Source organism: Hoplias malabaricus, chromosome 5 (assembly GCF_029633855.1).
Source record: "Hoplias malabaricus isolate fHopMal1 chromosome 5, fHopMal1.hap1, whole genome shotgun sequence".
In the NCBI taxonomy this organism is placed as follows: domain Eukaryota; kingdom Metazoa; phylum Chordata; class Actinopteri; order Characiformes; family Erythrinidae; genus Hoplias; species Hoplias malabaricus.
In genome coordinates this window covers 1,056,967-1,072,082 of record NC_089804.1, presented here as the reverse complement: position 1 = coordinate 1,072,082, position 15,116 = coordinate 1,056,967, and the positions used below count along the sequence as shown (strand labels likewise).

General features: G+C 46.4%; 1 protein-coding gene across 4 annotated transcripts in view; it reads right to left on the bottom strand.

Moving 5' to 3' along the window:
- camta2 (calmodulin binding transcription activator 2) overlaps positions 1 to 15,116 on the bottom strand; it is a 128,979-nt gene that overhangs the window by 92,557 nt on the left and 21,306 nt on the right. For all 4 annotated transcript variants that reach the window (XR_010802637.1, XR_010802638.1, XM_066671472.1 and 1 more), the window contains exons 12-19: positions 6,079 to 6,254; positions 5,323 to 5,504; positions 5,101 to 5,179; positions 4,651 to 4,927; positions 1,693 to 2,009; positions 1,440 to 1,606; positions 719 to 935; positions 156 to 227 (exon numbers count right to left, since the gene is read on the bottom strand). Coding sequence is in view for 2 of the 4 variants with exons in the window: in XM_066671472.1 (XP_066527569.1) it covers positions 156 to 227; positions 719 to 935; positions 1,440 to 1,606; positions 1,693 to 2,009; positions 4,651 to 4,927; positions 5,101 to 5,179; positions 5,323 to 5,504; positions 6,079 to 6,254 (1,487 nt within the window). In the remaining 2 variants the exon portion in view is untranslated. The remainder of the gene's footprint in view (positions 1 to 155; positions 228 to 718; positions 936 to 1,439; positions 1,607 to 1,692; positions 2,010 to 4,650; positions 4,928 to 5,100; positions 5,180 to 5,322; positions 5,505 to 6,078; positions 6,255 to 15,116) is intronic.

The following is a 15,116-nucleotide window of genomic DNA, read 5'->3' as shown; positions in this document are numbered from 1 at the left end:
AGAGAGAGAGAGAGAGAGAGAGAGAGAGGAAAAGAGAGAGAGAGAGCAGGAGGTGAAAGACATCAGTTACATTAGTGTTAGTTAACACTTGTATAAACTACAAACACGCAGACAAAATGGCACACAGGTAAACACACTCAGTGTGTGTGTTTTACCTGTTTGTATTTCCTGTAACATCGCTGGATGACCGCTGCTGCCATATCCTGCTGCTCCTTCAGCCTTCGCCCCTGATACACACACACACACACACACACACAGCTACACTGATTGTTCACTGTTAACAGTAGTAGTAACAGACCATAATCTACACTTCACTGACTGAGATAATCAACCAACACTGATCCACTCCGTACGAGTCACAGTCCAGAGTCATTTACAAGCCACTCCGAGTCATAGTCTAGAGTCAGTCACAGTGGAGTTTTGAGTCATTTGAGATTCAAGTACAGAATGATTTAAGGCTTAGTTTGGGTCAGAGCGGGGAATCATTTAAATGTGAGCGAGTCAGAGTGGGGAATCGTTTAAATGTGAGTCTGAGTTGAGTACCTTGTATCCCCTGAAGGGATTCTGGACACATGTGAGTCTAAGTCGGGAATCACTAAAAGGAGACTCTGAATCAAGTGATTCAAATTGAAATACGTGGTATCTCATGAAGCATTCTGGAAAAATCTGAATGTTGAATCGTTTAAAGGTGACTCTGAGTTGAGTCACAGTGGAGTACCTTGTATCTCCTGAAGGCGTTCTGAATGATGCGTGCTGCCTCGTAAAGTTCTCTCTGCTCACTGTCTGTTAGCGTCAGCAAAGCGAAGTCTCTCTCCATCCTGCCATTTGCCGAAGCGTTCAGAAACTCCGCCCACGCAGCACTACTAGGGGGGCGGAGCCTCTGAAGAGCCAGTGCACTGAGTGGGGAGGGGGGCTGGGGAGTCGAACACAAACACCTAAAGAAACATACACACGTTTATACATTTATTGGAGACTGGCGATGTCTTGGAGAAAGGTGGAGGTGTGTATGTGCGTGGGTGGAGGTGAGTGTGTGTGTGGTGTGTGGGTGGAGGGTGGAGATGTGTGGGTGGAGGTGTGCATGTCTGGTGTGTGGGGGGAGGTGTGCGTGTATGGTGTGTGGGTGGAGGGTGGAGATGTGTGTGGGTGGAGGGTGATGTGTGGGTGAAAGTTTGAGGTGTGCATGTCTGGTGTGTGGTTGGAGGGTGGAGATGAGTGTGTGTGTGTGTGTGTTGTGTGGTTGGAGGGTGGAGATGAGTGTGTATGTGTGTGTGGTGTGTGGGTGGAGATGTGTGGGTAGAGGTGAGTGTGTATATGTGTGTGTGTGTGTGTGTGTGTGTGTGTGTGTGTGTGGGTGGAGTGTGGTGTTCAGGTGGAGTTTGGAGATGTTTCGGTGGAAGATGGGGGTGTGTGGGTGGAGTCTGGAGGTATGTGGGTGGTACCTGTCCACCGTATCGAGGTAAGGGGCAAGCCAGGGCATGGTATCGTGGATGGCAGGATTGTCCCGCCTCTCTCTGAGAGGAGACTCCGCCCCACTGGGGAATTCCTCCTGCTTGATTCGCTCTGGTGTCGCCTCGATTATCTGCTCCGCTAGCGTCGCCATGTCAACCTCAAACAAAAAAACAAACAAACGTCAAAACCACAACAGCGTCCACAGACGGGCCCGGGAACACTCTGAGTGAGGAGGGGTCTCACCTGCAGCACCTCCGCAGGCAGATAGTCCTCGTTCTCAGCGTCCTCTCCGTAAGTCAGAAGCTCTGCCTCGAACGGAGTGTGTGTGTGGGGGTGTGTGTAGTCTGGCTGAGTGTGTGTGGGTGAGTGACCACCCCTGGCCCCACCCACCGTCTCCCAGGAGACTGGGGAGGAGGGGGCGGAGATAGACGAGGTGTCCATGGGGTCGGGGGGGCTGGGCAGAGGGGAAGTGGGCAGAGCCGAGCCACTGGAGTAGGCAGAGCTAGGTGAGGGAGAGGGCGGGTCACTGGGGGACGGAATACTGCTGGAGGAACTCAACCCTGGAAAACAAAACAGTTGTCAGTTACAACATCGAAACACTCCTGTTTCTGGTGTGAATCGCTGGTGTGTTCTGGTGTGAATTGCTGGTGATTCCGTTGTGAATCACTGGTGTATTACTGGTGTGAATCGTTGATGTGTTCCTATATGAATCTCTGGTGTTTCCGGTGTGAATCGCTGTGTGTTCCCATGTAACTCGCTGGTGTTTCTGGTATGAATCTCTGGTCTTTCCGGTGTGAATCGCTGTGTGTTCCGGTATGAATCTCTGGTGTTTCCAGTGTGAATGGCTGGTGTGTTTCCAGTGTGAATGGCTGGTGTTCCCATGTAACTCGCTGGTGCTTCCGGTATGAATCTCTGGTGCTTCCGGTGTGAAATGCTGGTGTTTCCAGTGTGAATGGCTGGTGTGTTTCCAGTGTGAAATGCTGGTGTGTTTCCAGTGTGAATGGCTGGTGTGTTTCCAGTGTGAATGGCTGGTGTGTTTCCAGTGTGAATGGCTGGTGTGTTTCCAGTGTGAATGGCTGGTGTGTTTCCAGTGTGAAATGCTGGTGTGTTTCCAGTGTGAATGGCTGGTGTGTTTCCAGTGTGAATGGCTGGTGTGTTTCCAGTGTGAATGGCTGGTGTGTTTCGAGTGTGAATGGCTGGTGTTCCCATGTAACTCGCTGGTGTTCCCATGTAACTCGCTGGTGTTTCTGGTATGAATCTCTGGTCTTTCCGGTGTGAATCGCTGTGTGTTCCGGTATGAATCTCTGGTGTTTCCAGTGTGAATGGCTGGTGTGTTTCCAGTGTGAATGGCTGGTGTTCCCATGTAACTCGCTGGTGCTTCCGGTATGAATCTCTGGTGCTTCCGGTGTGAAATGCTGGTGTTTCCAGTGTGAATGGCTGGTGTGTTTCCAGTGTGAAATGCTGGTGTGTTTCCAGTGTGAATGGCTGGTGTGTTTCCAGTGTGAATGGCTGGTGTGTTTCCAGTGTGAATGGCTGGTGTGTTTCCAGTGTGAATGGCTGGTGTGTTTCCAGTGTGAATGGCTGGTGTGTTTCCAGTGTGAATGGCTGGTGTGTTTCCAGTGTGAATGGCTGGTGTGTTTCCAGTGTGAATGGCTGGTGTGTTTCCAGTGTGAATGGCTGGTGTGTTTCCAGTGTGAATAGCTGGTGTTCCCATGTAACTCGCTGGTGTTCCCATGTAACTCGCTGGTGCTTCCGGTATGAATCTCTGGTTTTTCCGGTGTGAATTGCTGGTATGTTTCCAGTGTGAATCTCTGGTGCTTCCGGTGTGAATCGCTGGTATGTTTCCAGTGTGAATCTCTGGTGCTTCCGGTGTGAATCGCTGGTATGTTTCCAGTATGAATCGCTGGTGTGCTTCCAGTGTGAATCGCTGGTGTGCTTCCAGTGTGAATTGCTGGTGTGCTTCCAGTGTGAATTGCTGGTGTGTTTCCAGTGTGAATTGCTGGTGTGCTTCCAATGTGAATAGCTGTCGTTCCCATGTAACTCGCTGGTATTTCTGGTACGAATCTCTGTTTTTTCCGGTATCAATCTCGGGTGTTTCCGGTGTGAATCACTGTGTGTTCCTGTGTGAATCATTGGTGTGTTCCCATGTAAATCGCTGGTGTTTCCGGTGTGAATCGCTGGTTTGTTCCCGTGTGAATAGCTGGAGTTCCCATGTAACTCGCTGGTGTTTCCGGTATGAATCTCTGGTGTGTTTCCGGTGTGAATCGCTGGTGATTCCAGTGTGAATCGCTGGTGTGTTCCCGTGTGAATAGCTGGTGTATTCCCTTGTGAATAGCTGGTGTATTCCCGTGTGAATAGCTGGTGTATTCCCGTGTGAATAGCAGGTGTATTCCCGTGTGAATAGCAGGTGTATTCCCGTGTGAATAGCTGGTGTATTCCCGTGTGAATAGCTGGTGTATTCCCGTGTGAATAGCTGGTGTATTCTCGTGTGAATAGCTGGTGTATTCCCGTGTGAATAGCTGGTGTATTCCCGTGTGAATAGCTGGTGTATTCCCGTGTGAATAGCTGGTGTATTCCCGTGTGAATAGCTGGTGTTCCCATGTAACTCGCTGGTGTTTCTGGTATGAATCTCTGGTGTTTCTGGTATGAATCTCTGGTGTTTCTGGTATGAATCTCTGGTGTTTCCGGTGTGAATCGCTGGTGTGTTCCTGTGTGAATAGCTGGTGTGTTCCCGTGTGAATAGCTGGTGTGTTCCCAGTGTAAATAGCTGGTGTTCCCATGTAACTCGCTGGTATTTCTGGTATGAATCTCTGGTTTTTCCTGTATGAATCTCTGGTGTTTCCGGTGTGAATCACTGTGTGCTCCTGTGTGACTAACTGGTGTGTTCCCGTGTAAATCGCTGGTGTTTCCATTGTGAATTACTGGTGTGTTTCTGGTGTGAATCGCTGGTGATTCCAGTGTGTTCCCGTGTGAATAGGTGTTCCCATGTAACTAGCTGGTGTTTCCGGTGTGAATCTCTGATGTTTCCGGTGTGAATCGCTGTGTTCCTGTGTGAAACACTGGTGTGTTCCTGTGTGAAAAACTGGTGTGTTCCTGTGTGAAAAACTGGTGTGTTCCTGTATAAATCACTGGTGTGTTCCTGTGTAAATCACTGGTGTGTTCTGGTGTGAATCACTGGTGTGTTCTGGTAAGCACACTGACCTGTGTCTGGGCTGGTGGAGAGCGGAGACAGTGGTATCTGAGGTGGCGGAGACATTTCCAGGCTGAGAGTGTGCGTGTCTGTATTAGTGTGTGTGTGCTCTGTGGTGTGTGTGAGTGTGTGCAGCTCCTCGATGCAGCGTGCAAGGCGAGTGTGTCCTCGTGATCTAGCCACTGCCAGCGGGAGGCGCCCTAGAGAGTCAGGAATCCCCAGCGCTACACTGCTCCAGCGGTACAGCAACACTGCGGCCGACTGGTGACCTAATGCACACGCCCACATCTACACACACACACACACACACACACACACACACACACACACATACATATATATGTGTGTGTGTGTGTGTATACATGGCAGTAAAGATTCTTATTTACATTTTTCAATTCCACATTAAATGTGTGTGTATTGTGTGTATACTGATGTTTCAATTGTGTGTGTGTGTTACTGACCAGTGGTGTACAGGAAAAGTGATCAACGTTGAGTGGATCCACTTCCTGCTCCAGATCCAAACTCTCAGCGCTCACAGTCCTAAAGAAAAGGGACTTTTATTTTGGAGTTTTGTGTAATCAAAATGATAAATAAATAATGTGTGAATTTATACATTACTGTGTGTGAATGGGGTAAAAGAGGTGGAGGAGAGAGTGTGTGTGTGTGTGTGTGTGTGTGTGCACCTCCACTGGATGAGTGTGTGTATGAGCTGGGTGTATCCCTGAGCGGCGGCGAGGTGGAGGAGGGTCATTCCTCGGTGACGGACGGAGTGAGTCAGTCTCTCTCCGCTCCTGCCCCCCCACCATCCCCCCATCATCATCCTCTCACACACTCCAACAATCCTCCTCTCGAACCAGGGCCCCGACTGAGAGAGAGAGAGAGACAGAGAGAGTGAGAGAGAGAGAGAGAGAGAGAGAGAGAGAGAGAGTAGAGAGTAGAGAGTAGAGAGAGAAAGACAGAGAGAGAGAGAGAGAGAGAGACAGAGAGACATTAAAACAATATACAGCACTAATTAAACAACATGTTAAAACCAGTTCACCCCTTTCTCTTTCCCTCCACTCTACCCCCTCCGTCATATTCTCTCCTTTCACTCTCTCCATCACTGACTAAAGTAAGTTTTCCACTGAGAGCCACCTGATAGGAAACATTACATCCATACCACACACACACACACACACACACACACACACACACACCATGTCACTGTGACCCCTCTCACACTTCAGTTTTACCCTCCCTCGGATTTTTCCTCCTCCCTCTCTCTGTTCTCTCCCTCTGTTCTCTCCCCCTCCCTCTCTCTCTCCTGTGACGCAAGAGCAGCTAAAAAAACACTGACACTAAAAGGGAGACAGACACACACAGATAAAAACAGACATAGAACACAGAGAGAGAGAGAGAGAGAGACACACACACAGATAGAAATGTGTGTGTGCACGTACCTGGTTTTCAGGTGTGAGGCGTGGGGGGGAGGCAGGTAAACTCTGTTGCCGTGACGGCCGTTGTTGCTGACTCTGCTGATGCTGATGATGCTGTTGCTGATTGTTGTTGGCCATTTCCGCCATCCTCCTCTCCATCTGCTCCAGCCTCTCCAGGATTGACATCCGGAACTGATTATCTACACACACACACACACAGATTATCTTCTGGGATACAATCACATCATTCCTGGACCACCACCGGCTTCTCCTGCTCTAAACTCTGAGGCTTTACAGTAAACATTTATTTAGACTTCAAGTCAAACTAAAACAAAAACACTTAAATTACACTTCCACTTTAAATAAACAACCACTTCAAATAACCCATAAAACCTTAAAACGACTTAGGTAAAGTATATTTCACACCACATTAAAAAAAAATCTGCCATTTTATTTAGACTTCCACCTTAAATAAATGACCACTTCATAGAAAAGAAAAAACTGCCAGTTATTAATAGAGAAAGTAATACTTATTATGTCTTCACTAAAAAGTTGAAGTTATGGTTTGTTACTAAAGAAGTCTGTGAACGTGAAACACCTACTGATCATTATCTTGTAAGGGGTATTGTTGCTATTGTCTGTGGTTGTGCGAGTTGTCTGTAGAGTGTTTGTTTTGGGTGTTTGTTTTTGTTATTATTGTTTGTATGTAACGGTTTTGAACTGTTCTAAGGACTGGACAGGGACTACAGATGAAAATTTGCCTTTCTGGTGAACTCTGGCTTATTTACAGAACTTCTCTGTTGATTAATGAACATTATCCATTTCAAAGAAAGAAAGAAAGAAAAAAGTATCCCACCTTTGATAAATTCCACCTTAACAAAATCAGCCATTTTATTTAGACTTCCACCTTAAGTGACCACATCAACAAAACCGACATAATACAATTTCCCATAAAATTTTCAATCCACCTTAAAAAAAAAAAAAACAGCTGTTATTCCTGTTAGGCTCTGTGTGTACGAGTCTGTGTGAACGAGTCTGTGTATTGTCTGAGTGTCTGTGTGAACGAGTCTGTGTATTGTCTGAGTGTCTGTGTGAACGAGTCTGTGTATTGTCTGAGTGTCTGTGTGAACGAGTCTGTGTATTGTCTGAGTGTCTGTGTGAACGAGTCTGTGTATTGTCTGAGTGTCTGTGTGAACGAGTCTGTGTTACGAGTCTGTGTGAACGAGTCTGTGTATTGTCTGAGTGTCTGTGTGAACGAGTCTCTGTGTGAACGAGTCTGTGTGTACGAGTCTGTGTGAACGAGTCTGTGTATTGTCTGAGTGTCTGTGTGAACGAGTCTGTGTATTGTCTGAGTGTCTGTGTGAATGAGTCTGTGTTACGAGTCTGTGTGAACGAGTCTGTGTATTGTCTGAGTGTCTGTGTGAACGAGTCTCTGTGTGAACGAGTCTGTGTATTGTCTGAGTGTCTGTGTGAACGAGTCTGTGTGTACGAGTCTGTGTATTGTCTGAGTGTCTGTGTGTACGAGTCTGTGTATTGTCTGAGTGTCTGTGTGAACGAGTCTGTGTATTGTCTGAGTGTCTGTGTGAACGAGTCTGTGTATTGTCTGAGTGTCTGTGTGAATGAGTCTGTGTGTACGAGTCTGAGTGTCTGTGTGTACGAGTCTGTGTGTACGAGTCTGTGTTGTGTGAACGAGTCTGTGTGTAAGAGTCTGTGTGTAAGAGTCTGTGTATTGTCTGAGTGCCTGTGTGTACGAGTCTGTGTGAACGAGTCTGTGTTGTCTGAGTGTCTGTGTGAACGAGTCTGTGTAGTCTGAGTGTCTGTGTGAACGAGTCTGTGTTGTCTGAGTGTCTGTGTGAACAAGTCTGTGTTGTCTGAGTGTCTGTGTGAACGAGTCTGTGTTGTCCGAGTGAACGAGTCTGTGTTGTCTGAGTGTCTGTGTGAACGAGTCTGTGTTGTCTGAGTGTCTGTGTGAACGAGTCTGTGTTGTCTGAGTGTCTGTGTGAACGAGTCTGTGTGTACGAGTCTGTGTATTGTCTGAGTGTCTGTGTGAACAAGTCTGTGTGTACGAGTCTGTGTATTGTCTGAGTGTCTGTGTGTACGAGTCTGTGTATTGTCTGAGTGTCTGTGTGAACGAGTCTGTGTATTGTCTGAGTGTCTGTGTGAACGAGTCTGTGTATTGTCTGAGTGTCTGTGTGAACGAGTCTGTGTATTATCTGAGTGTCTGTGTGAATGAGTCTGTGTTACGAGTCTGTGTGAACGAGTCTGTGTATTGTCTGAGTGTCTGTGTGAACGAGTCTCTGTGTGAACGAGTCTGTGTATTGTCTGAGTGTCTGTGTGAACGAGTCTGTGTGTACGAGTCTGTGTATTGTCTGAGTGTCTGTGTGTACGAGTCTGTGTATTGTCTGAGTGTCTGTGTGAACGAGTCTGTGTATTGTCTGAGTGTCTGTGTGAACGAGTCTGTGTATTGTCTGAGTGTCTGTGTGAATGAGTCTGTGTGTACAAGTCTGAGTGTCTGTGTGTACGAGTCTGTGTGTACGAGTCTGAGTGTCTGTGTGTACGAGTCTGTGTTGTGTGAACGAGTCTGTGTGTAAGAGTCTGTGTATTGTCTGAGTGCCTGTGTGTACGAGTCTGTGTATTGTCTGAGTGCCTGTGTGTACGAGTCTGTGTGAACGAGTCTGTGTTGTCTGAGTGTCTGTGTGAACGAGTCTGAGTTGTCTGAGTGTCTGTGTGAACGAGTCTGTGTTGTCTGAGTGTCTGTGTGAACGAGTCTGAGTGTCTGTGTGAACGAGTCTGTGTTGTCTGAGTGTCTGTGTGAACGAGTCTGTGTTGTCTGAGTGTCTGTGTGAACGAGTCTGTGTTGTCTGAGTGTCTGTGTGAACGAGTCTGTGTTGTCTGAGTGTCTGTGTGAACGAGTCTGTGTGTTGTCTGAGTGTCTGTGTGAACGAGTCTGTGTGTTGTCTGAGTGTCTGTGTGAACGAGTCTGTGTGTTGTCTGAGTGTCTGTGTGAACGAGTCTGTGTTGTCTGAGTGTCTGTGTGAACGAGTCTGTGTGTTGTCTGAGTGTCTGTGTGAACGAGTCTGTGTTGTCTGAGTGTCTGTGTGAACGAGTCTGTGTTGTCTGAGTGTCTGTGTGAACGAGTCTGTGTGTAGTCTGAGTGTCTGTGTGAACGAGTCTGTGTGTTGTCTGAGTGTCTGTGTGAACGAGTCTGTGTGTACGAGTCTGTGTATTGTCTAAGTGTCTGTGTGAACGAGTCTGTGTATTGTCTGAGTGTCTGTGTGAACGAGTCTGTGTGAACGAGCCTGTGTATTGTCTGAGTGTCTGTGTGAACGAGTCTGTGTAAACGAGTTTGTGTATTGTCTGAGTGTCTGTGTGAACGAGTCTCTGTGTGAACGAGTCTGTGTATTGTCTGAGTGTCTGTGTGAACGAGTCTGTGTGTACGAGTCTGTGTATTGTCTGAGTGTCTGTGTGAACGAGTCTGTGTGTACGAGTCTGTGTATTGTCTGAGTGTCTGTGTGAACGAGTGTGTATTGTCTGAGTGTCTGTGTGAATGAGTCTGTGTGTACGAGTCTGAGTGTCTGTGTGTACGAGTCTGTGTGTACTAGTCTGTGTTGTGTGAATGAGTCTGTGTGAACGAGTCTGTGTGTAAGAGTCTGTGTATTGTCTGAGTGTCTGTGTGTACGAGTCTGTGTGTACGAGTCTATGTGAACGAGTCTGTGTTGTCTGAGTGTCTGTGTGAATGAGTCTGTGTAGTCTGAGTGTCTGTGTGAACGAGTCTGTGTTGTCTGAGTGTCTGTGTGAACGAGTCTGTGTGAACGAGTCTGTGTTGTCTGAGTGTCTGTGTGAACGAGTCTGTGTGTTGTCTGAGTGTCTGTGTGAACGAGTCTGTGTTGTCTGAGTGTCTGTGTGAACGAGTCTGTGTTGTCTGAGTGTCTGTGTGAACGAGTCTGTGTGTTGTCTGAGTGTCTGTGTGAACGAGTCTGTGTGTTGTCTGAGTGTCTGTGTGAACGAGTCTGTGTGTTGTCTGAGTGTCTGTGTGAACGAGTCTGTGTGTACGAGTCTGTGTGAACGAGTCTGTGTATTGTCTAAGTGTCTGTGTGAACGAGTCTGTGTATTGTCTGAGTGTCTGTGTGAACGAGTCTGTGTGAACGAGCCTGTGTATTGTCTGAGTGTCTGTGTGAACGAGTCTGTGTAAACGAGTTTGTGTATTGTCTGAGTGTCTGTGTGAACGAGTCTCTGTGTGAACGAGTCTGTGTATTGTCTGAGTGTCTGTGTGAACGAGTCTGTGTGTACGAGTCTGTGTATTGTCTGTCTGTGTGAACGAGTCTGTGTGTACGAGTCTGTGTATTGTCTGAGTGTCTGTGTGAACGAGTCTGTGTATTGTCTCAGTGTCTGTGTGAACGAGTGTGTATTGTCTGAGTGTCTGTGTGAATGAGTCTGTGTGTACGAGTCTGAGTGTCTGTGTGTACGAGTCTGTGTGTACGAGTCTGTGTGTACTAGTCTGTGTTGTGTGAATGAGTCTGTGTGAACGAGTCTGTGTGTAAGAGTCTGTGTATTGTCTGAGTGTCTGTGTGTACGAGTCTGTGTGTACGAGTCTATGTGAACGAGTCTGTGTTGTCTGAGTGTCTGTGTGAACGAGTCTGTGTTGTCTGAGTGTCTGTGTGAACGAGTCTGTGTGTTGTCTGAGTGTCTGTGTGAACGAGTCTGTGTGTTGTCTGAGTGTCTGTGTGAACGAGTCTGTGTGTACGAGTCTGTGTATTGTCTAAGTGTCTGTGTGAACGAGTCTGTGTATTGTCTGAGTGTCTGTGTGAACGAGTCTGTGTGAACGAGCCTGTGTATTGTCTGAGTGTCTGTGTGAACGAGTCTGTGTAAACGAGTTTGTGTATTGTCTGAGTGTCTGTGTGAACGAGTCTCTGTGTGAACGAGTCTGTGTATTGTCTGAGTGTCTGTGTGAACGAGTCTGTGTGTACGAGTCTGTGTATTGTCTGAGTGTCTGTGTGAACGAGTCTGTGTGTACGAGTCTGTGTATTGTCTGAGTGTCTGTGTGAACGAGTCTGTGTATTGTCTGAGTGTCTGTGTGAACGAGTGTGTATTGTCTGAGTGTCTGTGTGAATGAGTCTGTGTGTACGAGTCTGAGTGTCTGTGTGTACGAGTCTGTGTGTACTAGTCTGTGTTGTGTGAATGAGTCTGTGTAGTCTGAGTGTCTGTGTGAACGAGTCTGTGTTGTCTGAGTGTCTGTGTGAACGAGTCTGTGTTGTCTGAGTGTCTGTGTGTACGAGTCTGTGTTGTCTGAGTGTCTGTGTGAACGAGTCTGTGTGTACGAGTCTGTGTACGAGTCTGTGTGTACGAGTCTGCGTGTACGAGTCTGTGTGAACGAGTCTGTGTTGTCTGAGTGTCTGTGTGAACGAGTCTGTGTATTGTCTAAGTGTCTGTGTGAACGAGTCTGTGTGTATGAGTCTGTGTGAACGAGTCTGTGTATTGTCTGAGTGTCTGTGTGAACGAGCCTGTGTATTGTCTGAGTGTCTGTGTGAACGAGTCTGTGTATTGTCTGAGTGTCTGTGTGAACGAGCCTGTGTATTGTCTGAGTGTCTGTGTGTACGAGTCTGTGTGTAAGAGTCTGTGTATTGTCTGAGTGTCTGTGTGAACAAGTCTGTGTGTACGAGTCTGTGTGAACAAGTCTGTGTGAACGAGTCTGTGTATTGTCTGAGTGTCTGTGTGAATGAGTCTGTGTGAACGAGTCTGTGTATTGTCTGAGTGTCTGTGTGTACGAGTCTGTGTGTAAGAGTCTGTGTATTGTCTGAGTGTCTGTGTGTACGAGTCTGTGTGAACGAGTCTGTGTGAACGAGTCTGTGTTGTCTGAGTGTCTGTGTGTACGAGTCTGTGTGAACGAGTCTGTGTGAACGAGTCTGTGTGAACGAGTCTGTGTTGTCTGAGTGTCTGTGTGAACGAGTCTGTGTGTACGAGTCTGTGTGAACAAGTCTGTGTGAACGAGTCTGTGTATTGTCTGAGTGTCTGTGTGAATGAGTCTGTGTGAACGAGTCTGTGTATTGTCTGAGTGTCTGTGTGAACGAGCCTGTGTTGTCTGAGTGTCTGTGAACGAGTCTGTGTGTACGAGTCTGTGTGAACAAGTCTGTGTGAACGAGTCTGTGTATTGTCTGAGTGTCTGTGTGAATGAGTCTGTGTGAACGAGTCTGTGTATTGTCTGAGTGTCTGTGTGTACGAGTCTGTGTGTAAGAGTCTGTGTATTGTCTGAGTGTCTGTGTGTACGAGTCTGTGTGTACGAGTCTGTGTATTGTCTGAGTGTCTGTGTGAACGAGTCTGTGTATTGTCTAAGTGTCTGTGTGAACGAGTCTGTGTGTATGAGTCTGTGTGAACGAGTCTGTGTGTACGAGTCTGTTTGAACGAGTCTGTTTGAACGAGTCTGTGTATTGTCTGAGTGTCTGTGTGAATGAGTCTGTGTGAACGAGTCTGTGTGTAAGAGTCTGTGTGTAAGAGTCTGTGTATTGTCTGAGTGTCTGTGTGTACGAGTCTGTGTGAACGAGTCTGTGTTGTCTGAGTGTCTGTGTGAACGAGTCTGCGTGTACGAGTCTGTGTGAACGAGTCTGTGTTGTCCGAGTGTCTGTGTGAACGAGTCTGTGTGAACGAGTCTGTGTATTGTCTGAGTGTCTGTGTGAACGAGCCTGTGTGTATGAGTCTGTGTGAACGAGTCTGTGTATTGTCTGAGTGTCTGTGTGAACGAGCCTGTGTTGTCTGAGTGTCTGTGTGAATGAGTCTGTGTTACGAGTCTGTGTGAACGAGTCTGTGTATTGTCTGAGTGTCTGTGTGAATGAGTCTGTGTGTACGAGTCTGTGTGTACGAGTCTGTGTGAACAAGTCTGTGTATAAGAGTTATTTTCTCTTCTTCTTTCTCTACATACACTCAGTAATCTGCGTCATAAACGACTGAGTGGATGGCTGTAACCTAGCAACCCAGCGTTATTCAGCCTCTTATTTCAGTCATTGGTCGGCGGCGCCTATAAAAAAAATCACTCATTGTTCTATCCCCCAGTGTATCTCAAGACCTACATCTCCACAGTCGACAGTTAATGTACCAAATTAAAGCTTAAAGCCCCTGATTCTCATTGATTTAATCATTTTATATTTAATCTCACTGATAAATAAGTGTTTTTTCTGTTACTGGAAATTGTTGTGAAAAAATATTAGTGACAGATTTTCAGATTTTTCACGGCTCCATATTTGAGTAATGTGTACACATCATACACCAATGGAACGGTCAGACTCTCAGGATCACGAGGATATACACTACAATGTAGGACTGAGGAATTAACGCCGAAAAAAACAAGATATTCCTAACTTCAGGTTTCTTCCTCATCGATGACAAAACCGCTGCTTCTCGAAGTCTGAAAAGCCACAAGCGCCTCAGACACAACCCTAGTCCCCTTCAAAACGAGACTAAATCTGAATTAAACTTCTCCGTCAAACCGTTCGTGAGTGATCCTCATGTTTGTGTGAAGAGTACCGCCCGAAACAATCAGCTCAGCTTTCCAACGACAATGATTTGTCAATCAAATCTGTAGACCAATCAGGGGTAGAGTTATGGCGATGTGCACCAAGGAGGAGGGACAAACACGCAGAAGAGTGCATATGTTTACAGCGCCTAACAGACCCAGACCCAGACATCGCAAGACCCAGACCCAGACCCAGACACCGCGAGAGAGACTCAAACGGTTCTGTTTAACAGCCACAACCTCCACAAACAATAATCAAGTCAAAAAACGTTTCAAAGCGTAGATGTCTTTTACTAGTTACATTTCCCCCACTGAGGACATTTAAATGCAGCAGCGGTGTGGGGGAGGGTGCCTCGCTCTACAGCCAATCAGAGCGCAGCTCTCGCCTTTAACACATCAGTCATTTAAAGGAACACTGTACTCAGTGAGAAACAAGTGTAAACATCAGAAATAAACTCAGTACATCAGAATAAAAACAAACCATAACTAAGGGTTTTTACTGTTTGGTGAGGGGTCAATATCTAGAAAAGATATATACACTGCATTTTTACAGTAAAAGTAATCATTTTCCTTATGGAGAGTTTGGGGTCTAAAGAGACACTGCTGCAGCTTCAATAACGTCAGATCAGTATGAGGTATCAACTCCAAATTTTACCTGATGAAAGTAGACCGCTGAAGACAAGTTTAAAAAGAAAAAAGTAATGGGACTCATGAACTCTTCAGTTTATAATCACTAACTTTTTTTTTCTAAACTAAGACAAGCGACTACATGTTCTTGTGGTTTTCATAAGCTTTTGACCACTTCATATATATTTCAGGACTCTAAATGGTTTCTTTTACAAATTTGAAGGGTTTTCTGTCAAAATAAATCATGAAAATGCCTTTAGTTTATTCACTGCCTGAGGAATGGGAACATCGGCTTTACATATCGGCCACCGGCCACCACTGCTGTCTAAACATCGGCAATTAACAAACCCATATCAGTCCATCACTACCCCACACCGCAAAACTAATCACACTGTACAAGTAAGAACCTTTGGTGTAGTAACTGTGCTAAATGAGGAGGAATTTATCCTGTTATGGCAGCGTAAAACACACAAACATTTTTAAGAAAGGTGTGCTCACCTGGTCAAAACACACCTTGAAGACTATGGGGCTATGGGGGGATTTTCTTCTACCATTTACAGTTTAAATGAAGTTTCTAGGTGAAAGTATAAGGATTTTAGAAGAAAAGGTTTATCTGAAACAGACCTGTTCGGAAAGATAGCAGGTTGAAAGAGAGAGAGCCAATGTATTCCTATAACTCCACAGTCTAACGTGTTCTACCAGACCCTACTGTGTTCTACCGGACCCTACTGTGTTCTACCGGACCCTACTGTGTTCTACAGTGTTGTACTCTCTGATTGGTCCCTGGTTGGTTTCCCGCAGCTCCCCCCTGAAATGTATCAGTGTCGTCTCTAACCCCGTCTCTAAGAGGAACAGTGGTCTTTGGAAACCACAACAACGGCGGCGGTAACGTTAAGCGGTGTTTACTCATGGTGTATCGGCGTGTTGTTGT